The 24,379-nt window shown below is 55.2% G+C and overlaps 1 protein-coding gene and 1 non-coding gene across 25 annotated transcripts in view; one reads left to right on the forward strand and one right to left on the reverse strand.

The window, feature by feature from the left end:
- Nucleotides 1-24,379, reverse strand: part of TNS1 (tensin 1) — a 201,479-nt gene that overhangs the window by 19,544 nt on the left and 157,556 nt on the right. For 7 of the 24 annotated variants that reach the window (XM_059052085.2, XM_067026841.1, XM_067026839.1 and 4 more), the window contains 7 exons: nucleotides 21,701-21,787; nucleotides 20,292-20,411; nucleotides 16,402-16,598; nucleotides 15,402-15,477; nucleotides 11,563-11,655; nucleotides 10,471-10,509; nucleotides 1,965-2,163 (listed from right to left, as the gene is read on the reverse strand). In XM_059052085.2, coding sequence (XP_058908068.2) covers nucleotides 1,965-2,163; nucleotides 10,471-10,509; nucleotides 11,563-11,655; nucleotides 15,402-15,477; nucleotides 16,402-16,598; nucleotides 20,292-20,411; nucleotides 21,701-21,787 — 811 coding nt within the window. Of the gene's footprint in view, nucleotides 1-1,964; nucleotides 2,164-5,322; nucleotides 5,452-10,470; nucleotides 10,510-11,562; nucleotides 11,656-15,401; nucleotides 15,478-16,401; nucleotides 16,599-20,291; nucleotides 20,412-21,700; nucleotides 21,788-24,379 lie in introns of all 24 variants that reach the window. The other 17 variants (XM_067026837.1, XM_067026846.1, XM_067026847.1 and 14 more) reach the window with 8 other exon arrangements.
- On the forward strand, nucleotides 4,868-4,974 carry LOC131751747 (U6 spliceosomal RNA). The gene has a single exon (XR_009334305.1). It is a non-coding gene; the product is annotated as a U6 spliceosomal RNA (small nuclear RNA).

Genomic DNA, 24,379 nt, shown 5'->3' on the forward strand with positions numbered 1-24,379 from the left:
GTAATGTCAGCACTCCCTGAATATCAGCAAGGGTGGCTGGAGAGGTGAGGAAAAACTTTCCTCTAAAAGAAGAATGCAGCTTCTGCCCAGAGGCAGACCTTTCTGAAAATGGAGCCATCAGGAGGCCGGGGAGGGGGTAAGGTGGACTGGGTGTGTGTGCTTGGCTTGAGGTTTCAAATTCTTAGACTCCAGAAGAAAACTGCCTCTGCTCACCCACGCCCCCCACCCCGACCCGGCAGGGGTGCATTACCCTGGACCAGTGCAGGTACACCGCAAGCTTGGCACACCCCTCCACCTGCAGAAGTGTGAAGAGGTGGCTGGACAGTTACCGGGCCCCATGGGGTCCCGGGATGGGAAGGGCAGTGGACACGGGAAGGGATGGTCAGGGCAGGCTCCCCTCCCGGAGGCGAGTTCCGGCCTCCGGGCAGGCTCTCTGGGGCCCCCTCCCCGCCTGGCACCCTTTGCCCTGCCTAGGCTCCTCTCAGGGGCCCTCTCCTACGTTGTCTTCCCCGTCTCCCCATCATAAAGCCTCGCCCCCCTACAAGTCAAGCAGCTTCTCACTGCACCCCAAACACAGGAGCCTGGCTCTCTGGGAAATTTCAGGCTACCCTTTCTGGCTGACCCCCCTCAGAACGCCAGCCAGCCATCCGCCAAGACATCCCTCCTCTAACCCTACAGCGACCCCTCACCAGTAGCTGTGTGCCCGAGGCCGCCACGCCCAACACCTCCACAGCTCCCCCCACCCCCACCCCGGGCTCTGTCCTTGCCGTGCTGTCCTTCTGGAAGGGCCATTCCCTCCCCCTTCACCTTTCAACCCCTGCTCATCCTTCTGGCTTCAGCACAAATACTTCCAGCCCCCAGAGACCCTCTCTGCATCCCAAGCCAGAAATAGCAGCCTCTTGCTCGGAGCTCTTGGCTTACACATCTGCTCTGGGCACATCTGACTCTCACCCCGTGACCAGCAGGCACCATAACACAGGTCTGTGGGGAAGGATAGAGATGTGGGTTCCGGAGACAGACACCTTCGGTATGAATCCTATTTTTGCTATTATTTAGCTGTAGGACCTTGAATAGGCTACTTTATGTCTCTCTGCCTCAGTTTCCTCTCCTGAGAAGTGTGAATAATTATAGTACCTACCTCATAGCACTGCTGTGAGGTTTAAGCAGAAAGCACTTAGCAAAATGCCTGGCACGTAGGAAGCACTCACCACATAGTAATTACTCGTGTTCTATTTTAAACTTGGGGGAAGGGGACTTCCCTGGCAGTCCAGTGGTTAAGACTCCACACTTCCACTGCATGGGGCACGGGGTCCATCCCTGGTTGGGAAGTAAGATCCCGCATGTCGCGTGGTGTGGCCAGAAAATAAAACTAAAAATTTTTTTTTTAATTAAAAAATAGGGGCTTCCCTGGTGGCGCAGTGGTTAAGAATCCGCCTGCCAATGCAGGGGACACGGGTTCGAGCCCCGGTCCGGGAAGACCCCACATGTCGCAGAGCAACTAAGCCCTTGCGCCACAACTACTGAGCCTGTGCTCTAGAGTCCGTGAGCCACAACTACCGAAGCCCGCGTGCCTAGGGCCGGTGCTCGGCGACAAGAGAAGCCACCAAAATGACAAGCCCACGCACCGCAACCAAGAGTAGCCCCTGCTCACCACAACTAGAGAAAGCCTGCATGCAGCAACGAAGACCCCAACACAGCCAAAAATAAATAAATGAAATATATAAATTTATTTTTTAAAAAACTTTAAAAAATAAATAAATAAACCTGGGGTAAGGACTATGCCTGGTTCACCTTCGTACTCTCCCTGGGGAGCTGGCACTCAGGGGATGCTCTCGCCATGCACCCCGATGAGCTAGTTTCCCAGGAGCAGCAACCTGGATGTGACTTCTGCCTGTCCACGCCCTAGACAGATCCAAGAGGCCTCATCTGTGCTGTCCCAGGCCTGGATCTTGCTCCCCACTTACCTGTCAGCGCTGAGGATGGGGCTGCTGGTGGAAAGGGGGCTGGGGGAGACAAAGGAGCCTCCCAGGGTCCCGTTCCTCAGGGGTGTCTCGCGGCCATAGGCCTGGGCAACCGGGGCGCTAAAGCTCTTGGGCTCAGGATCCTGAGTCCGGGGCCCAGCCACTGCCGTCCGCACCACCGACTCCACATAGCTCCGGGGCTCTGGAAGGGGCAAGGGGACAGGGACTGAGTCTGGATCCACAGGGGTGCAGTGCGGACCCCACCCAACCTCCAGGGAACCCACTTCCCCAGGGCCTTATGGGGACAGCCCCAAAAGGATAGCCAAGCAGGCAAAGGGCAATTCTCCAGGGCTTCTGCCTTCCCAGGCCCACCCTCTTCCCAGCAACTTGGAGAAGCTGTGAGAGTCCCCAGGGAACCTTTAACCAGGGCCTCGTTCTGAGACTCTTCCCAGAAATGGACCCCAAAACCCCGAATCCTCCCTCCTAGAGCCAGGATGTCCATGCTTCACTGGTATCCCCTCTAGCTGCTTCTTTTCTACGACCTGCTACCCAGGCCCCCAGGCCCTTCTAGGCTCCCCAGGCACCGCTGGAGTCTGAGCTCTTCGTGGACCCCAAGCTCCAGGCCAGCCGTGCACCTCGGGACAGCACCAGGGTTCACGCTGGCTCCTCCCCACACCCAGAATCCAGAAACAGGCTTGCTGGCCTAGCAACAGGCCTGTGCGGGTGAGTTACGCCCAGGCCCTGCATGCCAAGACACACCCACCCACTTTGCCTGACACACTTAGCATTCCTCCCGAGACTGACATCATTATCCCGCTTGGTGCTCAGAATGGCCTAAGAGGAAGGCTAGGCGGGGGAGGGGCGGGGGAGCAAGTGCCAGAAAAGTCATTTTGCAGATGTGGACGCTGAGGCCTGGAGAGTGAAGTGGCTGGAGGCATAACCAGGACTCGGGTCTCCCGGGCCACCCCCCACCCCCACCCAGTGCTGTGCGCCCCTCCAAACCCCCGACCCCGGCCTCCGAAGCCAGCCCCCAGACTAACTTGTTATCCAACAGGAAGAAGAAGCAGGGCGCTCTGGGCTTCTCCAGGGACAGGATCAGGGATAGATGACGTTCCTACCACCTCCAAACCTGGCGCCGTCCCTGAGGACGTCCCAGGGGGGACATGATCTGAGCACACACCTACCCTCTGCCCACAATTAGGGCATCTGCTGAAACCAGCCTCAGAAATGGAAGAACTGCAGAGTCTGTGCAGCCCTGGGGGTGGGAGAGCAGGGGACAGGCCCCTGGAGCCTCTGCAGCCCGACTGTGCTGGCCACTGAGTCAGAGAATAGCCCCCTCCCCTCAGGCCAAAGAAAAGTTTACTTTGGAAGGAGTCCAATCACCAAGGCATTATGGGGCCATTACAGGTCCTGGTCTCTGAGGTGACTTCCAGGCCTGATATCCTGCATGCAGGCCCAGAGGCCTGGGGACCCAGGGAGAGGATGGTCCTTTAGAACAGGGCCCTTTACGGAGGAGGCCTGCAGTCTGCATACAACTCCAGCCAGAGGGTGCCAGTGTATCTTTTAGTTTCCACATGGAGTTCCCTCCAACCAACAGTAACAATGAATGGGGCTGGGGCAAGAGGTCTGCAAAGCGACAGGCATGGGGCAGCCTATTGCAGGGACCCGGCCCAGGGTGACATAGGACCAGCCACCTCGGCACCCTCAACCAGCCCAGGCCACCCACCCACCCACCCCACAGAAGCCCCAGGTCACAGCCCCTCCAAAGGCAATGATGCCATGCCGTCCAAGCCTGAGGCCCTGCTGGAGCTAAGAGATGGGCAGCACACTTTTTTTGAAAAGCGCCCGACGGTAAATATTTCAGGCTTACAGGGCCAGACGGTCTCTCTCACGGCTGGCCCAGTTCTGCTGCTGTTATCGCGTGAGCAGCCACAGACAATACATAAAGCGATGAGCATGGCTGTGTTATATTAAAACTTTCTTTACAAAAATAGATGATGGGCCGGATTTGGCCATAGATTGCTGGCTCCTGATGTAACGTGTCTGCTCAGCCCAGAGAGGTAGAGTGATTTGCCCCAGAACACACAGCCAATCAGTGGCCACGGCTACCATCTCCTGACTCTCAATGCTGGCTCTGGGTGGCCTAGAGGGGCCAGAGCCTCCTGGGACACCCAGAGTTGGCTGCTACCCGGAACTCCAGCCCATCAGCCAGAGAAGAGCCAGCTCCACAGGGCTATTTAATAATAGTAAAAATAGCAAACAACTGTATGAGGAGAGTAGAATTTGGAGAATGTACGTGTCTTGCCCGGGCCACACATAGAATGTGGCAGAATTGGCCTAGGAACCCAGGCAGTCTGGCCCAGGTCCTGCTCTTGGGCCCTGCACATACCGCCAGGTGAAAATCGGGGAGCCGAGAATTTCAGTGTGTCTTTAGTCTTGGGGGGCTGGCTCCATGCTCTGGGGTAACTCAGACTGACAGAAGAGACCTCAGACAGGACCCCTCATGCCCACAGAAATGGCAATTGAGACCCAAGGCCAGAGCCCACCTTCCCTGCCCATCCCTCACCTCCCGGGGTCACTCTCTGAAAACTCCCCCCAGACACCTCCAGGCTTCACGTTGGTGCCCGCAGCGCTTAGCACCCTTCTCTCCCACCCAGAGATGGCAAGGGGATCCATCTGCGTCCTGGCAGCCCCGGGCTCCTTGCTGATCTGTATTTGCAGTGCCTGGCACACAGTAAGTCCTCAATAAGTTTCTGTCCCACAAACTAGTAGATGTGTGACCTTTACCCTCCGCCCCACCCACACAGAGGTGAAGAATAACTGAGACCTAAAAGGCACACATTCGTTTTTCTCCTTCTCTTGAATTCTTGCTGACCCCAAAAGTTCAAGCTAAAATGCACATGGTTGTGCTCGCTTCGGCAGCACATATACTAAAATTGGAACGATACAGAGAAGATTAGCATGGCCCCTGCGCAAGGATGACACGCAAATTCGTGAAGCGTTCCATATTTTTTTTAAAAAAATAAATAAATAAAAATAAAATAAAATAAAATGCACATGGTGAGCCCTGAAGTCAGTGATCTTTTGCACCTGCCATGTCCTCCTGATCCACTCCCCAACCTGCTCTGTGTCCCTGCAGGCTAGCTTTTACTGACCGCATCCCCCAGACCCCCGGGCTCAGGGCTCCACGTGGCTTTCGGCTGCTGGCTAGTAGGAGGGACTAGGAGGGGATGGGGGGTGGTGAGGAGAGAAGGTCAAAGCGCCAGGGCTGCATCTTCCACCCAAGATCCCAGCCCGAGTCGGGGGCCCTCTCCTCCAGCTCCCTCCCGGTTCCTCCAGGTCTGGCGCGGATGGTTCCCACCTCCTGCTAGGAGGGCCACCCGGTGGCGGGGTGCTTCACCATCCCTCGTTGGTTTGCCCAGACCTTCTAAATAGTCCATTGTCTCCTCGGTTGCCCCATTGGAATGAGCCATCTGTTTCCTGCCAAGACCTGAAGCGGGTAAGCAACTCATATTATATTACCAACTCACATAAGCACCCCATCCTGTAAAAAAGTACACGTACTGCTTTCACCAGCAGTAGAACCGAGGTAAGGCCGCCCACACCACCTGGTGCCAGAGTCAGGACGGAGCCAAGCCTAGGACCACAGGTGCTGACTCCCATCTGCCCTGTCTGCCATCAATCAAGGCTGCATCCCCACCAACTCCTTCTGGCCCAGACACAGTGACAGGAGCCTGAGTGTAGTTTGCACAGAACATCAATGGGACTGTATGTTAGAAAGTTGGAGATATTAGAAAACCTGAGGTCCTATAGGATGGCCACATTCATAAGGCATCAGGCTCACGAGCCCCGTCCCCACTCCCATCAGATCCTAAGCTACAGAGGAGCTCTCAGAGGACTCAGCATCTGAACTTGGAGGACAGGACTGCTTACCCAGGGAGAAGCACCAGCAGCCATTCCCACCGCGAAAGCTGGAAACAGCCCTACGAGTTTAGGTGGCCAACCAGCCTGGGGGCTTTGCTCTGAGGCTCGCAGCCTGTGGATTTCAGGCCCAGCCCGCCTGGCTCTGCCCTCACCTTACTCTCTACCTCCATCCTCTTCCTTGGTTGGCTGACCTTCCAGGCCCCAATCAGGGGTAGAGATTCACTCAATCTCTGCTCCTCATGAACCCAGAGCAGGAGGGATCTTTGGGAAGATATTTGATTTTCTAAGTCCATCTCCAGAACTGTTCAAAACCAACCTTTTGGGCCAAAACATCCATTTCTCCAAGTTTTCAGACTCAGATTTACATATTGAAAATACCTCGCTTTTCCTGTCTGTCCCCATCCTCCCTCTCTCCTCCCTACTTCAGTACAACATACAACCTGTGGGCTCCCCCTTCTTTCACTTACTGGAGGGGTGACCTGGAGCAGGCTGCTGAACGTTTCTGGGACTCAGTTTCCTCATGTGTAAGATGGGAATGAGAATACTCACCTGCCCAGCTAGGATCGAGTGACAAGAGAAGGAAAGTCCCTTCTAATTCTTTCCACTCGTTGCAACGCCGGTTTATAAGCAGCCCCACCGTTGCCCACCTGTACCCGAGCTGTGCCTGTGCCTGCCTCCCTCTACCCTCTCTCCTGCTGCTTTCCTCCTCTCTGCCGATCACAAGCAGCTGCACCCAGAGGCAATGGGAACTGGGAAGGGCAGGAGAGGAGGGGCCAGGGAGGGTGCTTCGTGTAGAACATTCCAGGAGCCCAAACCCATTCCAAGTGGCTGTTGGAGGCTGAGAGCAGCTGGACGTGAGGCTGAGTGACTTAGCCCCACCAGGCTGGGGGCACTGTCAGCTCTTCACCCACACCCTGAAGTGCATTTCCTGCCTCCCAGAAAGGGTTCTTTGCCTGGAGAGAAAGTGCCTGCCCGCTCCAAGTGAAATGAAGACATGAGGATGGGGGGGAAGGAGGAAGTAAAACCCCCGAGGCCCAATCCAGGAGCTCAAAAGTTAGAATTCCAAACTCTGAGATTGGGCCACACAGCCCTCCTCTGAGCTCCCATCACACCCTGTTCCTCCCCCAGCTTAGCACTTCTACCTTATGCAGAGATATCTGTCTTTACCAGGCTAGCTCACTCATCTTTAAGCCCTCAGTACCTAGCGCAGGACCTGGCACAGAGTAGGTGCTCAGTAAATCTGTGTTGCACAGCACTGCCCAAAAATACCCAGATGCCACAGTACACCCATCACCGAGGATCTCAGAGCAGGAAGGATCCCCAGAGGGGCCATTTCTAGTCCACTGTCTTCCTTTGTGCCACATCCATCCCATCTAATCATCTGAACAGACAGAACCTAACCTGAATGTTCCCTGTTCCCGTTCCTCCAGGAAAGAAGGTTCAGCAACTTCTTTCTCTGTTTCCCCACTGGGAAGATACCCTTGATATCTCGAGGATATCATGCCTCTACTCTTACAGGCTTTCTTCCTCCTTCCTTCGTGGAGAAGGGTACCCAGTAAAGACACTTTATGTTTAGAGGCTGTGCCCCATGCGATCACATGGAAAGGGGCAGCCTCCATGGGCATCCAGTGTAGGCTCTCAGCCGTGGCCCCAATTGACTGTCTGGGCCTGGACATTCATTTAACATCCTTACATGTCATCTCCTCATCAGCAAACTGGGGTTCCTACCACCTTCCTCACAGTGCGTCTGTGATTATTAAACAAGATGATGTGACAATGACCCACGTGGTCCCGCCCCCGCCTGCTGACCCTCACTCTGTACCACACTCCCCGCCCTTGCTCCAGCCTCCAGATCTCCCTTGCTCTCACTTCACTGACTTTGCAGTTCATAGGAAAAAACATGCTGTTCCTCCCACCCCAACGCCTTTGCACATGCCCTTTACCTCTACATGGAATGCTCTTCTCCCATCCCAGTGTCACTGAGTTAATGTCACTCACCCTCCCATCTTACTTCTTTGTTATGAGCCAGGGTCTCATAAAACTGTATCCCTTCGCTCTGGAGCACTTATCTCAATACTTAATTCTCGGTGATAATTTAATTCTGGCGCCGGTTCATGAATTTCCTCCACGAGATTAGGAATCATAGTACTGCTTATCATTATATCCCCAGAGTGCCTGGTACATAGGAGGCACACAGAATATTTGTTGAATCAATGAATCAACGAATGACAGAATGAATGAATGTAAAGCATTTAGCATGGCACATTGAATGGAACAGACTCCCGTAAAGTCTTTTTTTTTCCCCTAGCTGAATAAGTCTGTCTGTCTCTGATTATTTTTCCTCACTAGCATCTTTTTCTGAATTTCCCATCAAAGTATCAGCAGGGAAATCAAGCAGTGCTTCAGAGGGTCAGCAAAGTCTGACCCGGGAGGTGATGCATGAGTCAGGAAAAAAACAGAATGTCCCCTGCCTCCACCCACCTCCCTCCCCAGGGAGGGGATTGACAAACAATTCCGATCCCCATGCTGGAATCCCAAGGCATGGCTCCTGGAGGCAGGAGGAGGGAGGGCTTTGAAACAGCCCCTTGATTAGGAGACAGGAGACCAGTAAGTCCAGTCTCGGCCCTGCTTCCTCTTAACTGTGACCTTGGGAAGATGCCCCACCCGCATCCCCACAACACAGACCTCAGCTCCACGTCTGTGAAAACGATGGATGTGGTAGAATCGATCCCTAAGAACCTTCCCCTGCAAACTCTGTGGCTCCAGGACAGATGGAAGAAGGTCAGAGGGCTTGGGGCCCTGTAGGCTGAGATTCACTCATAAGGTGCAAGGGTGAAGTGTCACTTCCGATCTGTTGAAGTGTCACCCCAAAGTGGGGAACACACAGCCAGGGCCTGTCACCCTCAGACCTTCCCACTGGAGAGCGTGTGGGTCCCACCAGTCTGTGGAGATCAGCAACCACGAAGGGACCCAAGAGCTCCTGTGTGGGTGTGCACCTGGAACACAGCACACGAACACCAGCTCCAGGCCCCAGCTGATTCTAGACTCCTGTTGGGAACCAGCAGTCAGCCACCAGCCTGGGGAAGGTCCTCTCCCCGGGTATAAGGTTGACTGGGGGTGAGGCCCCACTGTGGCTCTCCCCATTCTGGAATCTGTTGTTGGGGGGCAAGGCAGCCTGGTGTTCTGCACCCCCCAGGCAGCCTGGCATTGTTGCCAGAACTCTGGCTTGCTAGGAGTGAGCAAAGCTTTATGGGAAACTCCAGCCATCTTTGCTGGGTGATGGCAGATTCAGAGGGGCACAGCCCATGCCCAACTGGGGTATAGAAAATCAAGGTAATGAGTACACAGGGAAGTGGGAAACGGGCTTAAGAAACCAGATGGAGGAATTCCCTGGCGATCCAGTGGTTAGGACTCTGAGCTCTCACTGCTGAGGGCCCAGGTTCAGTCCCCGGTTGGAGGACTAAGAGGACTAAGATCCCACAAGCCATGGCGCAGTCAGAAAAAAAGGAAGAAAGAAAGAAACCGGACGGAGTGTTTAAAGAAACCAGGCCACACAGCTCCAGGGCCAAGGTGAGAAGTCAGAACATCTAACACATCCAAGCTGGAAGGTGCTCGGTGGCGCCCACCTCGTCCAAGCAGCCCCGGTAGAGACTGGGACATGGATGCCCAGGCCGCCCAGGCCGGCGTTCCCCTCATTCCACCTGCTGCTCTGAGGCATCGTTTGAATTATGTTCCTAATAAATTAAAGGTCTTCAACCCGGTTACATCCCCTCTCTGCTTCTCTGTGTGCGATGCGAGTTCATCTAAATCAGGGGTTAAGCCAGGACACAGATGTGCTAACTCCTTGAATCTGTCACAATTATGTGCACGGATATCCGGAGGCATCTGTATAGGGGTGAGTCCATAGCTCTTCCAAAATCCCCAAAGTCATCCAGGATCCCAGAAAGACAGATGTCCTACCGTCTGTGTTGATATGAAACCAGGCAAGGGCTTCAAGAAGGCAACTTGTGGCTCCAAAACAGTGGCTCTGAACCGGGAGCGGTTATCCGCCATGTTTGAGCCATTTTGATTGTCGCGACTGGGTGCCTGCTACTGGTGTGTAGCAGGTAGAGGCCAGGGATGCTGGTAAACATCCTACAACGCACACGGCAGCCCCACAACTAAGAACTGCCTGGTCCTAAACGTCAGGAGTGCCGAGGCTGAGAAACCATGCTCTGAGCTATAAATGTGGGGCTCACCCGGGAAATGGGATAAGGAGATCCGCCCTCTGAAGGCGCTTGCTGCACCCCAGGCAGGCGGGCGGAAGCACCGCCGGGGTAGGGGTGTTTTGTCGGCAAGGTGGCACTGCACTAGCGCCTGGACACTGTCCGTGCCTGGACCCACGCTCTGCGACCGTGAGCCCCTCCGTCAGCATCCGGAGTGACAGCTCAGCACAGGGGTGGGGACCAGGGTGCTATGTGCTCAGTCACATGAGACCTGATCAGAGAAGAGAGCTGGCCCCCCAGGTCAGGCAGAGCAAACGGAGTGAAAAGCCATTCCCAGACCCGGAGAGCGCGAAGCAGCAGCACGGCGATGCCACACTTACCTTCAGAAAGCTCTGCCACCACCTTCCCCTCATCCTCCTCTGAGGGAAGATGGGAAGAGAGGTGAAGAGGGAGGAGAGGCAGGAAAGAGAGGCAGGTGATGAAGAGGAGAGGAAGAGCAAAAAGGAGAGAAAGGGAGATGGATTAACAGGGGTTATTTCTTGAGAGACAGACTTTGCTGAGAAAAGGGAGGTGGGAAAGCAGGGGTGAGACGGGGACAGAGACGGACTCTCCAGAAGAGCCGCAGGGTGAGGGGTGCGGTCCACCCCGACAGGCCCCTGAGGCTCCAGGGTGGCGAGGCACTCAGGGCGCACCGCTGAGAGCAGCCTTCGCTCTTGGGAACAGCAGGCTCGGTGTCCTTGTCACAGCTCCCGCGCCTCAAGCAGGAGTGTGCTGGCCTGGTGACAGGCAGCCCCCCACCCAGTGATCTGGTGTCCCTGGCCATGCAGACACATCCTGAGACGGAGGCTGTGCCCTGCTGTGTCTGCGTGGGTCACACCTGCACGCCACTGCCCGCCTACCTGGCTGGATCTGTCTTCTGGTGACTAAGGAAAAGAAGCAAAGCTGTCCCCAGAGTCCCAGCCCAGCCCCCAAACCAGAGTCTGGCGAGCAAGTTTCTGGGCTCAGCCTGTTGGAAACGGCCACTGAGGGCCCAGGGCCCTCACTTGCCCCTTCCCCACAGGGAGGAGAGGAGCCTGGAAGTGTGACAAGGTGTGAGCCAGGGGTGTGTGCGCGTACACAAGCACCTGGACGCTGCGGGGTGGAAGCCAGTCTTCCGGCAGAGCCCTAACCGACTCCAGGGAAACAGGGCAGGCCTCCAAACCCCCACGTCAGAGGACTCTGGGAGAGGCACTGACGCCACCAGGCAATGGCAGGAAGGCTGCAGAGGGATCCGTTCCCCTCAAGCCCCGCACAGAGAGCCCCACCGAGGCCCGATCTCAGCATGGACACAGAGTTAGGCTGCCACCTTGTTTCCAGAAGGGTCCTGAGAACCCACCACCTCTGGGCCCTGCCCAGGACCACAGGGGTCCTCCAACCCTCCACTCCTCCCTCCAGCCTCCCCGACCACCTCCCTTCCCACTGGATCCACTCACCGCCGGTGGGGTGCAGCAGGATGCTGGCTGGGTTATGGGGCTTCAGGCCCAGAGCAGACAGAGGTGTCTTGGCCAGACCTGGAGGGGAGCGCACTGCGCCGAGAAGAAGAGGCGAGACCCCAGGAGTGAGCGCGGCTGATGGGCTGGGGAGAGGACCCCTCCTGAGTCTGGGCGTGTCAGGGAGGGCGGGCAGCAGGACGGGCCAGCCCCAGCCCCGGGGACGCTGCTGCGGCTCCACTGTCCTCTCCTGTCTCTGTTTCTCCACAGTGTAAAGGCTAAAGGAAGTCAGCAAATGGCCCTGCCCCTCAACCTCCAGAAAGTAATTTCTATCCCTAGGCCCTGAGTTCCTTTGCTACGGTCCCGCCACATGGCCGTGGTTTATAACATACACGTTGGTTTCTTGGGTGCCTTCTGCCTTGCTCTACGTTATTCTCTCTCTAACCCCCTTCTCTTACTTTCCCTACCCGCCCCCAAACAAATAGGCATGCACAAACATGCACACACACACACACACACACACACACACACACACACGCACACAGAGGTATATGGACTTAAAGAAAATGGAGTATCAAGACAGCACAACACGTAAAGGACAGAAGGAGGAGAAGGCACCACCAGCAGAACCAACACTGAGTCCCCAGGCTAGCCCTCGGCCACAGGTCTTTGGCCCCCAGGCAAACAGGTCTCTTGCAAGCCCCAGGAAGAGAGAATTTCTCAGCAGGGGGCTCTCTTAACTAGCTAACCTCAGTGTTCTGGAAGAGGGAGAAGCCCCATCTCTACAATCCTTGGCCAAGAGCAGCACCACCCTGCACGAGCCCCAGCTCCCTCTCAGGCCGCCCATCTGGGTTGGAAGTGTCACATAACACACAAGGTCAGAAAGGGCGGTCAGGCTTTCTCCCATTAGCCAAGGACGTGGCCGGACTCCGAGCTGAGCTGCAGGGCGGTTGCTATGCCCAGTCACGAGATTTCTCAGCTGCAGCTGCCATGTCTCCTAACACACCACTGAGGAGAAGTAAAGAAATGAGCTCTGTGTCTCCGGCCGCAGCTCTCGGGACCCTGCAGAGGCCACAGCTGCTGAGGACGTGCAGCCTCACAGGTGTGCCAGAGCCCGAGACTGCCTGCCCAACACCGATGGCCTCAACAGACTAGCTGTGCCCCTTGGGTGCCCAGGCCGTACACAGCAGCTCCGGGACCCTCCCTGGCACCTCCTCCCTCTCCCCAAAGACAGTGAGACCTGTAGGAAGCTAACCCCCCCAAAATATAATCTCTCAGTGAAAGCAATTTAAATAACTTATCTGTGCACATGCCGATGTGTACATAGGTATCTGTGGGAATAGAGAGGCATCGCAAGAGTCCAGATGGGTGGCCCACCCCTACGCGCCAGCCTAACCCTGAAATGCCCAACAGACACATACAGCAGAGGGGACAAATGCGTACAGACACAAACATCTGGCCACGGCATAGGTCTAGGCCTGCATGCTCCTGTGTGTCCCTCTTTCTCTCATTACACACACACACACACACACACACACACAGAGGTATTTTGCAACTTTGAATGTGATTAATTATGGAAGAATGAGCCCAGCCTCAGAGACCACTGTCCGTGGAATGACCACGAAGCCTGTCCAGCCCACAAGTTTGCATGTGTTTGCCCAGCGGGTGCAGCAGAGGCACAGGTGGACCAGTGAAAGGAGGTGAAGGGGACAGAGGCAGTTGGAGGTTTCTCTAGGCTCCCCTCAGCACCTCCAACTCCCTAATCACTCCTGTCCTCAGTCCCCAGGCACCTGGCCCGTCTGCTGGGCCAGACAAGTGGGTGGCCCGGAAGCCAGGCAAGGCTTGGCTTCCTGAGAGAAGAATTCCTCGCATTTCTCCGCCTCTGGGCATGGAGAAAACCTCTAACTTATTCTCCCTGCCCGGGGTTGGCCAAGGGGAGAAGGGAAGGGAGAGAAGAATGCGAACAGAACATGTGGTAGAACCCAACTCTAGCCCAGCCCAGATGGCTTCATCCTAAACAGCGTGCTGGCCAGGATCCTGGCTATTTGGACCCACAGGGAATTGGAGCAGGTGTGAAGGTGGGGGATTAAGACCAGGGAGAGACATTCCACGAGTCATAAAAGGCATAGAGCTATCTCGAGCAGATTGCCCTGGGCTTGCCCTGTCCAATATGGTAGCCATGAGCCGCATGGGGCTATGGAGCGCCGGCGGTGTGGCCAGTCTAAACAAAGTTGTAAGTGTAAAACACACAGCGATTTCAAACTTGTATGAAACAAGAATGTGAAATATCTCTTTATACTGATTACACGTTGAAATGCTATTTTAGATCCTTGGGGTTAAATAAAATCTATTATTAAAATTAATTTCCCCAGCCTCTTTTGTGATTTTATTTTAAAAGATTGTAAGATATCTCATTAATATTTTTATTTCAATTTACCTATTGAAATTACAATACTTTGGATATTTTGAGTTCAAGTTAAAAATCATTACAATTAATTTCTCCAGTTTCCTGTATGTTCTTTTTTTTTTTTTTGTGGTACGCGGGCCTCTCACTGTTGTGGCCTCTCCCATTGCGGAGCACAGGCTCCGGACGCACAGGCTCAGCCGCCATGGCTCACGGGCCTAGCCACTCCATGGCATGTGGGATCTTCCCGGACCGGGGCACGAACCCGTGTCCCCTACATCGGCAGGCGGATTCTCAACCACTGCGCCACCAGGGAAGCCCTCCTGTATGTTCTTTAATAGAGCTATTAGAGCTCTATTAAATAGCTTTAATAGAGCTATTATCTTTAGTTCTCCAGTGCAAACATGGCTCTTGTTATTTTTCCACTGGACAGCACTGCTCTAGGGACAGCCATGGCATCCACTCATAGCTTCAGCCTCCTGCGTGTCCAAGATGGTAGCCGACGCCAGTTCTGTTGGCACAGGGGCCAGGTACTGGTGTCACGTTCCTCCCCTCTGCGGGACAGCCGACCACCAGGAGAACGCATGGCCAGCTCCAACTCCCTTGTCCTCACCCTCCTCCCCTCTCAGCGGGACAAATGAAGAGCCTGGGTAGGGCCCACCCAGTCTCTGATCCTGGAGCATCGCCAGCCTCTCTCTACCTCTGCCGACCCGGGCCTCTCACGGGGACCCTGAGTCCTCCGCAGCCTGGTACTGCTCCATCACTGCTTTCCCGGGCCTCCTCCAGCCCCCCTTCAGGTCTCTTCTACCACAAAAAAGAACACTGCCCCTCTCCTGGGCTCATCCAGGTCTTCTCTTTGGGTAAAAATGTCTCTGCCCTTCAGGGACTTGCCTCTTCTGTGAGAGCATCAGGGGGATACAGACTAAAGGCTCCTGTCTGGAAGCCAAGGGCTGAATGAGATGGGGATACGGTCAGCCTGAGGGTTCTGAGCCTTTCTTTCGTCGGTGGAACCTAAATAGGTTGCCTGAAGTGGAAGAGGTGCCTGGGTGCAGACAAAACTGGGGGTCAGAAGCAAGAAGGTCAAGGGGTGTCTCAGAGACGCACCAGCAAGGCACAAAGAGTCCCTTTAGGATGGGAGATGTTTTGCACGTGGCACGAGAGGACTCTCAGCAACCAGCAAACTCCATAATGTGGGAGTCCAGGGGCCCCACTGTAGGTCAGTTCGGGTCCCAGGACTGCGGCTGCTGCATCCTTAGACGTGTGAGCGTGGACGGCAGAAAAGAATAGAAGCGGGGGAGGGAAGCTGAAGTAAAATGAGCCATAGGGATGAGAAGTGGCAGGTTCTGGCCCCTCCCAACTTTGCCAGCACCCCCAAACCCGGGTGCTTACACAGACCAGAGGGGACCCAGGGAAGGCAGGCTGAGTGTGAAGTTCTTACCCCCACTGGGCGGTGGGCTGGTCGGAGAGGTTCTCTCCATCTCCTCAAAGGCCTCCTTGTAGCTGTGCAGATGGGGCTGCAGAAGAACAAGGGAGGAAAACAGTGGCTGTGACCCCAGGAGGAGGGGTTCCCAGTTAACCAGCCGGACCACCGCCCTCCCCTGGTAAACACAGAGGTCAAAGGGAGATCCTCGCCATCCGTGAGCCCAACAGCTCCTTGCAGCCAAGAGAATAGAAAGTGGCTATTCGTAAGGCCATGGTCCAGCAGCACTGGCCTTGGAAATATTTCACAACAGGGCCAAAGAGAAGGCGCTGGGGGCAGGGGACTGAAGGCAAGGGAGAAAAGATGTCCAAAAGCCATTTATATCCAGAATGACTTGTTAACCTGGATTTTATCAAATATGGGCCACTCACATCAGAATCTTCCAGGGTGCATGTTTAAAACGCAGATTCTCGGGCCCCACCTCAGGTCTAATAGGCTAGAATCTCTGGAGGGGGACTTGGGGACCTACATTTTTAGTGGATTCCCTGGTGACTGTTATGCTTGCTAAAGTTTAAGACCTACTTCCTCAAACTACTGAACCGTCTCAGAAATAGGGACAATTTGACACTGAAATTTGATCTCCCAAGAAAACCCTACGTCTAGAAAGGGCTCAAAAACAAAGTCAGTCTCTAGGATCTGGCTTGGAGCTTAGAGACTGTGGTCACCTACATCATACCCAGGATCCTTACCACCCTCCTAAGGGGTGCCCTCTAGGAATCAAGAAGGGAACCTCAGTCTCAGTGTTCATGGAAGAAGTAGGGGCATCAAAGCTATTTAGAGAAGGAAATGGGCTCCAGATTCCACAAGCCGGAGAGGAGACCTAGGCTGAGGAGGCAGGGAGGAAAAATTACTGAGTTTACTGACAGGTCATTGCTGCCCAGTTAACCATCAAGTTCCTCAATAGTTCAGGTGGGCTCTTCTAGCCTCTGTGGCCCCAGGATATGGCCCCAGGACTCACCTCTTTGGGCCGCCCTCCAGGATTGAGAGCGATGGTGAGCGCCAGCTCTGGGGAGACGCACTGGACAGGGGAGCGAACCCCAGGACTACGGGGAGATGCAGGTTCTGGCGACTGGTTCTCGTACTGCCCATTGCTGGCCGCCCGCCTCCGGAGAGGTGCTGGCGGCTCTGCAGGCTGCTTCTCCCGAGCCTGCACCCCTGGGAGGAATGGCAGGACATAGAGGGCACTGAGCTTAATGGGGGGGGGGAAAGGATCCATCGGGCCTAATTCCCCCAGAGAAGGCAGGGCATCTTAGCCCAGGGCGCCAAGCTGGAGCTGGGCTTGTCTCCCCTCAGCACATCCTCTCACCAGCCTCCCTCGGCCCACATCCCGGTTTCTCTGCAGGGTGGGGGATCGGCTTAGATTGGCTGGCCTTCACCAAGAATCTCTACTCTGCACAGGGTTGGGGCCCAGAGCACAAAGGACTGATACAAGAAACAGATGTCAACTTCTTCCAAGCCCCGGAGGCAGAGGGCCAGAGCTTCCAGGCAAAAGAGGGAAGGTGGAGGGAGGAGAGAGTCAGTCTCCAAGGCGACTGCATCAACCAACAAGCAACACCAGGCCCGTGGGGAAGACTTTTGGAAAGAATGAATGATGCATCATCTTGGAAATGGTGCTCCCGAGAAGAAACCAAGAAATGACTAAGTCTTGTCACAGTGTCCCCAGCCCCAGCTGGCCCCCGGAATACTGCTGGCCTTCTCTGGGATCGCCCAACGCTCACCCAGTGCGCCCCTGAAAGCTCCTTCCCACTTCCTTTATGCGGGCCCCTTATCTGTCCACCCTTCTCTTGCCCCCAAGATGGCCCAGGTTCCAGCCTGCCTCTCCCAGCAGAGCGGCAGGCAAAGAGCCTGAAGCCATGTGCCCCATCTGCTTCTGTGCACCTCCCTTCCATTCCGCAGGCCTGGGGATGTTGTTAATCTCACCCTCCTCCCTTCCCACAGCTGGGCTGCAGCACAAAACCCATTGCCTCACTGAGCTGGCTCCAGAATCCTAGAGAACTTATTCCCCGGGGCCCAGAGGCCAAGACCCAGCCTGAGGGCGGGCCCCTTGTCCTCATTATCCTGCTGGAGGAAATTCCCGGCCCTGCCTTCACCACCACCCGAGAGGGCAGGTGAGGAGAGGTGCTGGGACTTATCAAAGGTCTTGGGAGACCCTGGCCACAGCAGCCTCAGGCCAGCACTTGTGGGCAGACCAACCGCCTCGTGGCACACATGCACACAACACACACACGCACGCGCACGCACACGCACGCGCACGCGCACGCGCACACACACACACAGCTGGCCCCAGGAACACGCCAGCTCAGGTAAGCAGAAATCACCCTCATTCAGACTGAATCACCATCTACCCTCCACAGTGGGGTCTGCATGGCCCTGGGGGCCCTTCAGCTCCAGCCTGGAGCAGCCACTAAGGCTGCCATGACAAGCACAGGCTGGGAAGCCTCCCTACTTGTCATGAACAGCAGGCTGCTGGCTGCCAAGTCTAGGGATGGACACATACTCTCAAACACTCACACGATCACTCCAAGACATGCACTCATATTCTCTCATAATTAGGAGCCCCGTCTGGAGAGCACATGTAAATGTAGAAGGTAGCTGGGTGGGGCGGTGTTCTTTCTTTTTCGGGGGGGTGGGGATGTTCTGAGGCTCCACTTCGGGCTCTTCGTTAATCAGAGGCAACCTGCCTACCATCTCAACCGAGGAAAAAAGAGGCAACCTGCCTACCATCTCAACCGAGGAAAAAAGAGCCCTGGCTAAAGACAGTAAACCAGGCTCACAACTGCTTTACTCAAAGCAAATAGACCCCTTGCCTCGAAGGACCTTTATTTTCAGAATAGAAAAATGGGGGTCGCAGAGTCCTAACCAGGGGCTGCTATGAGCATCTTTCACGGATGAAAGATGGGGCCCGGCTCTAAAGTTGGGAGCAGCAACCGGGACCCTATAGCAATCCCAGGCTGCCAGCCCTCAGAGAAGAAGCCTGCACCCCGACCGGCCCTGTCCTTGGCCGTGCTCCCCCCACCACCGAGCCCCCTTTCCCCTCAGGCCTCCAGGGCAGCTTGGTCCAAAGCCAATGCTGGTTCCACTCCTGGCAAAAACATTAGAGAGAAAGAGACATAGCCATTGATTTTCTAATAATAATCGTGACAAAGGAGGCCCATTTGGGAAAGGCCCTTGGGGTCTGGAACCAACGTCAGCCCCAAGGTTAAAAGAAACGCATTAGGGCTGCTCTCAGTTCCGGCTGGCCCGGACCCGGAGCCTCTTTCTGGCAGGTCCCCGTGCCTCTGCAAGGGGTGGCCAGTTTCCCTGTTTGGGGATCCGATATCTGCCCTTGAAAATTGGGTCTGTTTCAATTCGAGGCCCTAAGTCTCCCAGAGGGACAGAGAACATTCTCCCCGATGCACCCAAAACATCCTCCACATTCTGGGGATGCAGAGGGTTGCAGCGGCCCGGAGAAGAGGCGGGACCGTTGGAGGGGCTTCCGGGCTTTGGAGGATGTGAGACCTAGCCCGAGGCGGTCAGACACTTGAGGGCAATCACACCTCTTCAAGCCGCCTCTCCATTACCACTGGAGCGGGACCGGCTCTGTCCCCAGGCAGGGGGGATGGACAGGTTGCCGTCCAAAGAGCTAGGGTCCTGCAGGGCAGAGCCTCCCTCTGCAGAAGGTGGAGGACCCGGCATACCACTCCCACGGGGACAGCCCCTCTCCCGCAGAGTGCCCACGGCCCCAGTGGCCAGCCTGGGCCTCTCACATTCTTTGAACACAGTGTCCCACTGTTATCCGCCTTGGCAGTCCCAGATCTGCCCCAGAGCGCCTGGAGAGCCATGTTCCCTCTCTCTTGTCTCTCTCTGCGGGAGGGGAGATGGGCCGTGGCAGAGGGGAGAGAAGAGAGCCCCATTGTTCCTCAGCCAAGCTGGGGCGTCTGGACACAAGCTGACAGCCAGTGTCAGAGAGGGAACACCACTCCCTCATGTCCCAGAGGCTGACGGATAATAAAAATAGGCCCGTACTCCCCTCCCCCATCCCCCACCCCAGGACTCTCTTGGTCTCCTGGCCCCGGCCCCGCTCTCAGGGCCTCCGTCTACGTGCCCTGCTCCCTGCACACACACACACAGGCACACGCGTACACACACACGTACAGACGCGTGTGGGTGCACGCAGCCTTAGCCCGGCAGGAACAGTGCTGGGTCACAGTCACCCCCAGAACCTCCACACTCAGCCCTTCCCCAGAAGGAGAACAGGGGCCAGAGGAAGCTCACGAAGAAAGGGGGACAGAGAGGCAGGCAGGGGACTCTGGAAGGTCCTCCCAGGAAAGCGGGTGAGTCCAGCCTTCCAGCCCCAGCAGCACGAGGAGCGTCCAGAAAGTGGCCTTTGGGATAATAACACGCTACATCCAGAAGCCCTCTGTCACCCTCCAAGGGCTGCTCACACGCTGTGGGCATCGGACCTTCCCCTCCTCCTGGAGGACAGTGGTCACCTCAGCCCGGGGCCTCCACATTGACCACCAGACCTGAAGAGCAAGGGGCCGGAGCAGCCCCATCTCCCGGGGTCCTCTCTCTGCTCCCCAGGACGGTATTGTGCTCGGGAGAACAGCGGGCTCCAAGGCGCTCCCCTAAAGTGGGCTGGAACTGAGGCCGTGAATCCCCTTCATCACACACACACACACACACACACACACACACACACGGGCAATTCTAGGGGCTGTAGCCCTAACACACATCCATACACCTGGTTAATAGATAGAACATGGCTGCCCACCACCCCCGAGTTCCATGGACATATGCCCTGGTGTCAGGCTTCATCACATGCCTCCCCTACCCGCCCCAGGACTGGCCGCTTCCACCCCGACAGACCCAGCTCTTCTTTCCAGCCTTCCAATTTCCAAAACACTGGATTCCTCAGCTCCAGGTGGCGGGGCTGGGTGTCCGACTGCTTGTCTGGGGCTCCAGAAGGGAGGGGATCCTGGAGGCCACCTGCTGGGCCAGGGCACCAGAAAGCCACACGGCAACCACACTAGCAGCCCCAGGGCAAGCCATGCCAGCTCCCCTCAGGACCCCCCAGAACTGCCCAAACCCCCAGGCCCCACGGAACACTGCACTCCCCACCACTGGGCCGAGAAAAGGTGGAGGGACAGGAGAGGAGGGGGACAGGAGGCATTCTGCTAGAACCATCTCCCCATTATCCATGGACTGGGAGAAGGAGGGGCCGTGAGAGCACCAGATATTGCCACTGGGAGCATCAGTTCCCACCCCACTCCACCCCCAAGCCTTTTCCCGGAACTGCTCAAGGCCACAGCCTGGGGTAAGCCTGAGCACATGTCTTCTCCCTGACCTGGGCCTCTGGGCTCCGAGGAGCAGGGAAAGGATGAGGTGATTCCCTCCCCAGAGCTAAAAGTCTAGGGGTCGTAGGTCCAAGAGCTGGTGGGAGACGCTAGTGGATGACATCACCCTCTAACAGAGCAACGTGACTCTTGATGGAGGGTCCACCATGTTGGGGCACATCAAGCCACCTGCAAAAAGCACGTGGCAAGGCTACGATCTTCCATTTGTCACATTAGGAGACAGAGCTCTGAGCAATTCAGAGACTTGCCCGGGAGTGTCACAGAGGAGGTCACAGGAAAAGCCAGGACCACACCCAGGGCTTCTGACTCTTGGCCATGGGTCCTAGTATCAGAGATTCAGGATGAGGTCAGAGGGGGTGCCCTGTCCCTAGGGAGTGCTGTACTCCAGAATGGACAGAGCAGCAGGTGCCAGGGCACCACTCTGCGTCTTGTGCCTGCTGGTCCATGCAGAGCTTGGCCTGGCTCCTGCTGAGGCTCTGGCCGGGCAGCCCAAGTGACCTGGCCAAGGTAGCTGGAGAGCCGGGCTGTCCCAAACCCTCACTGAGCACCCTTGTTGCAAAGGCCTGTGTGCCCACGGGGAGGCTGAAAGTTCATCTAGTCACCCCGGACCCTGTTCCCAGCAGGGAAGGCCAAGGCTGGAAGCATCAGGCCGTGTCCATGCAAAAGTGGGAGCACTCACTCGTGCAGAGAGGAGGGAGGCAGGAGGAAGAAGGGGACAGTGATAAAAGTGGGGGGCAAAGAAAAGAAAGAGACGGAGAGAACAGAAGAGGGAGAGGAAGAAAAGTGAGAAGGAAATGGGAAACGAGGAGGTAGAAGAAAGTGGGCAAAACTTTGGAAGAACAGCACATGAAGGAGGAAGGGAAAGAAAGAAACGGAGAGCTCAGGTCAGTCATAAAGGGGGAAGCGGGGAGAGGAACCAACCAGAGAGAGAGGAAGATCGGAGCCGGTGGAGAGGAGGGTGCCCGGAGCCAACACTCTGTCCAGTGCCCTGCAGCCTGGCGTTGTACGCTGCTCACCCCCACCCCGGGGAGCCGGCAGCGGGGACGCAAGCAGGGAGGGGGGTGTGGAGGGGAGGACACCAGGCAAGGAAGGCACCACGCCCACAGCACAGGGGACAGATGGACACGGGACACACGAAGAACGCCAGGGACAAGGCATTTAACAAGACGAAACAAAACAAAAACAAAGAGAAAATCAAGATTAATCAGTGTCCTGAGTCTGGGTTCTGGTCACAGGCTGGAGGGAGGCGGGCAGGGTGTCAGACAAGATGACAGGGTGGATCTAGGGTCTCGCTTCTCCAAAGGGCAGGTGGACTTTCTGCTGTCCAGCAGGACGCCACCCACCTCTCTCTTTTCCAACCCCAGTGTGGAGCAGGAAGGTGCCAGCCTGGGACCAGGAGATTTCAATCCTGTGGCCCCGTACCTCACCCGCCCTCACGGTCAGCATCACCTCATCCCAGGACCTTTCTCCTCTCACAGTTACCTGCTTCTTCCTGGATTCGGCAGTCACCCTGCCAGTCTGAGCCCAAGGGTCATCTTCCCAAGCATCGGGGCACTCCTCAGCCCTTCATTCTTCCATCACACCCCTCTTAGTAACCCTCTTCCATGGGAGCCACTTAGGATTTTCTACTCCTGCCCCAAACTGCTGGGTACCACCGAGAAGTCCTTAAGATGAGCCTGCTGGATGCACTGTAAGGACCTGTGAGGTCCTTTTATTCCCCCCAGCTGACTCCAATCCATCTCACACCACAGGGGCCACGCAGTGACCAATATCACCCCTTCCTGGCTTCCAGAGAACCACACCCTTTGAGTTTCCTCCACTTCAAAAGCTGCTCCATACCAGTTTCTTTGCTGGTTCCTCCTCATGTCTTAAATTGCTAAATGTTCAAGGCTCCAGAACTCAATCCTTCTCTATCTGTGCTCACCCCCCTGGGTGCTATCATGCAGTGCCTTACTTCACATGACATCATATACTGACAACTCCCACATTTCTAAGCTCCAATCTCTCCCTCAGAAACTCCCAACTCATACGTCCAACTGTCTTGGACATTTCATGGGCACCTCAAATCTAATGTGGCCAAAATCACAGTTCTGATATCACCTCTAAGCCTGCTCTTCCCACATTCTTCTCCATCTCAATAAAGAGCAACTCCATCCTTTAGGTGCTCAGGCCAGAAACCTTGACTTTTCCTTCTCTCACATCCCATGTCTAGTCTCTCTGTAAATCTTGATGGTGACACCTCCAAAATATGTCTACAATCTGAGTATGTCTCACCATCTCCAGATACCATCCTGACCAAAAGCACCAGCCTCCTAACTGGTCTCCCTCCTTCCATCCTGGCCACACTGATGTTTTTAGAACAAGTCAGATGATGTCACTCCTCTGCCCAAATCCTTCCTAAGCCTTCTCACACCATGCAGAGTATAAGCCAAAGGTCTTATGATCACCTACAAGGCCCACAGAAAGCTGGTCCCCATTCTCATTTCCTCTCTGATTTCGGGCCCCCTACTTTCCCCATATCAGGCACACTCCCGCCTCAGGACCTTTGCACTTGCTATTCCATCTGGCTCATTCCCTCCCTGCCCAGGGAAGCCTTTTCTCTGACCATCCAAACCCCACCCCCAACCCTTCACCCCTCATTGGCATTTCAACTGTTTTATTTTATCTCTATGGCACTTATCACCCATCTGACGTATTATATGTGTATTTGCTTATTTGTTTATTGTCCATTTCCACCTCTTAAAAAAAGGATCTTTATCTCTTTTGTTTACCACCATTTTTCCAGATCCTAGGCTAGCATGTAGCATGGATTAAGAGCACACATTGAATGAATGACGGAATGGGCCTTGATCTCATTTCCTATTTCCATGATGAAATATAAAAATTGGGTTCTTAATTCAAGCTCCCAAGGCTTGACACCAATATCTCCCTATATCTGTATCCATCCACTATTCTTATTTCATGAAGAGGTACCTCACCTCCTGGTTGAGCCTAAATTATCCACCTGGGTTCCTAAGCCTAACTCCCCTTACCTCCTTAGAGACCTATTTTATATCATTTTCTTTCTCTTATATCTTTTTCTCCCTCTTCCCTCCATATTCAACCTCTCTCTCCTCCCCCTCTAAAAACATTCTCATGGCTCCTATATTCAGAGAAAGAAGTTCTCAGTATCTTGCTACCCTCTTTAGCTACCACCCTCTTCCCTTTTATCACAAAACCACTCAAAAGAGTGGTTGATATGCTGTCTGCACCCTCTCATCTCTCACTCCTCAATCCCTGTCTGGTTTCTGTCACCACCACTCTACTGAAAATATGCCTTTGAAAATCCCTGGGGCCACCTAACTGGCAAGTCCAGTGAATTTTCCTGAGTCTTTCTCATGATCCCTCCACAGTCACATTGCTAACCTCCCACCCCTCCTCCTGGAAACCCTTTACTATTCTGACTTCTGTGATGACCCCCTGTCCTAGTGTCCTCTCTCTGTCCCGAACATTTGTTCTTAGTCCCCTGACATCCATTCCCTCATGGCCATTTCATTCTAAGTTCTTTTCTCTCCATGCCCTCTGACATATAGAGATATCATCCATGCCCAAAGCTTTAAC

This window comes from Kogia breviceps, chromosome 2 (assembly GCF_026419965.1).
Source record: "Kogia breviceps isolate mKogBre1 chromosome 2, mKogBre1 haplotype 1, whole genome shotgun sequence".
Classification (NCBI taxonomy): domain Eukaryota; kingdom Metazoa; phylum Chordata; class Mammalia; order Artiodactyla; family Physeteridae; genus Kogia; species Kogia breviceps.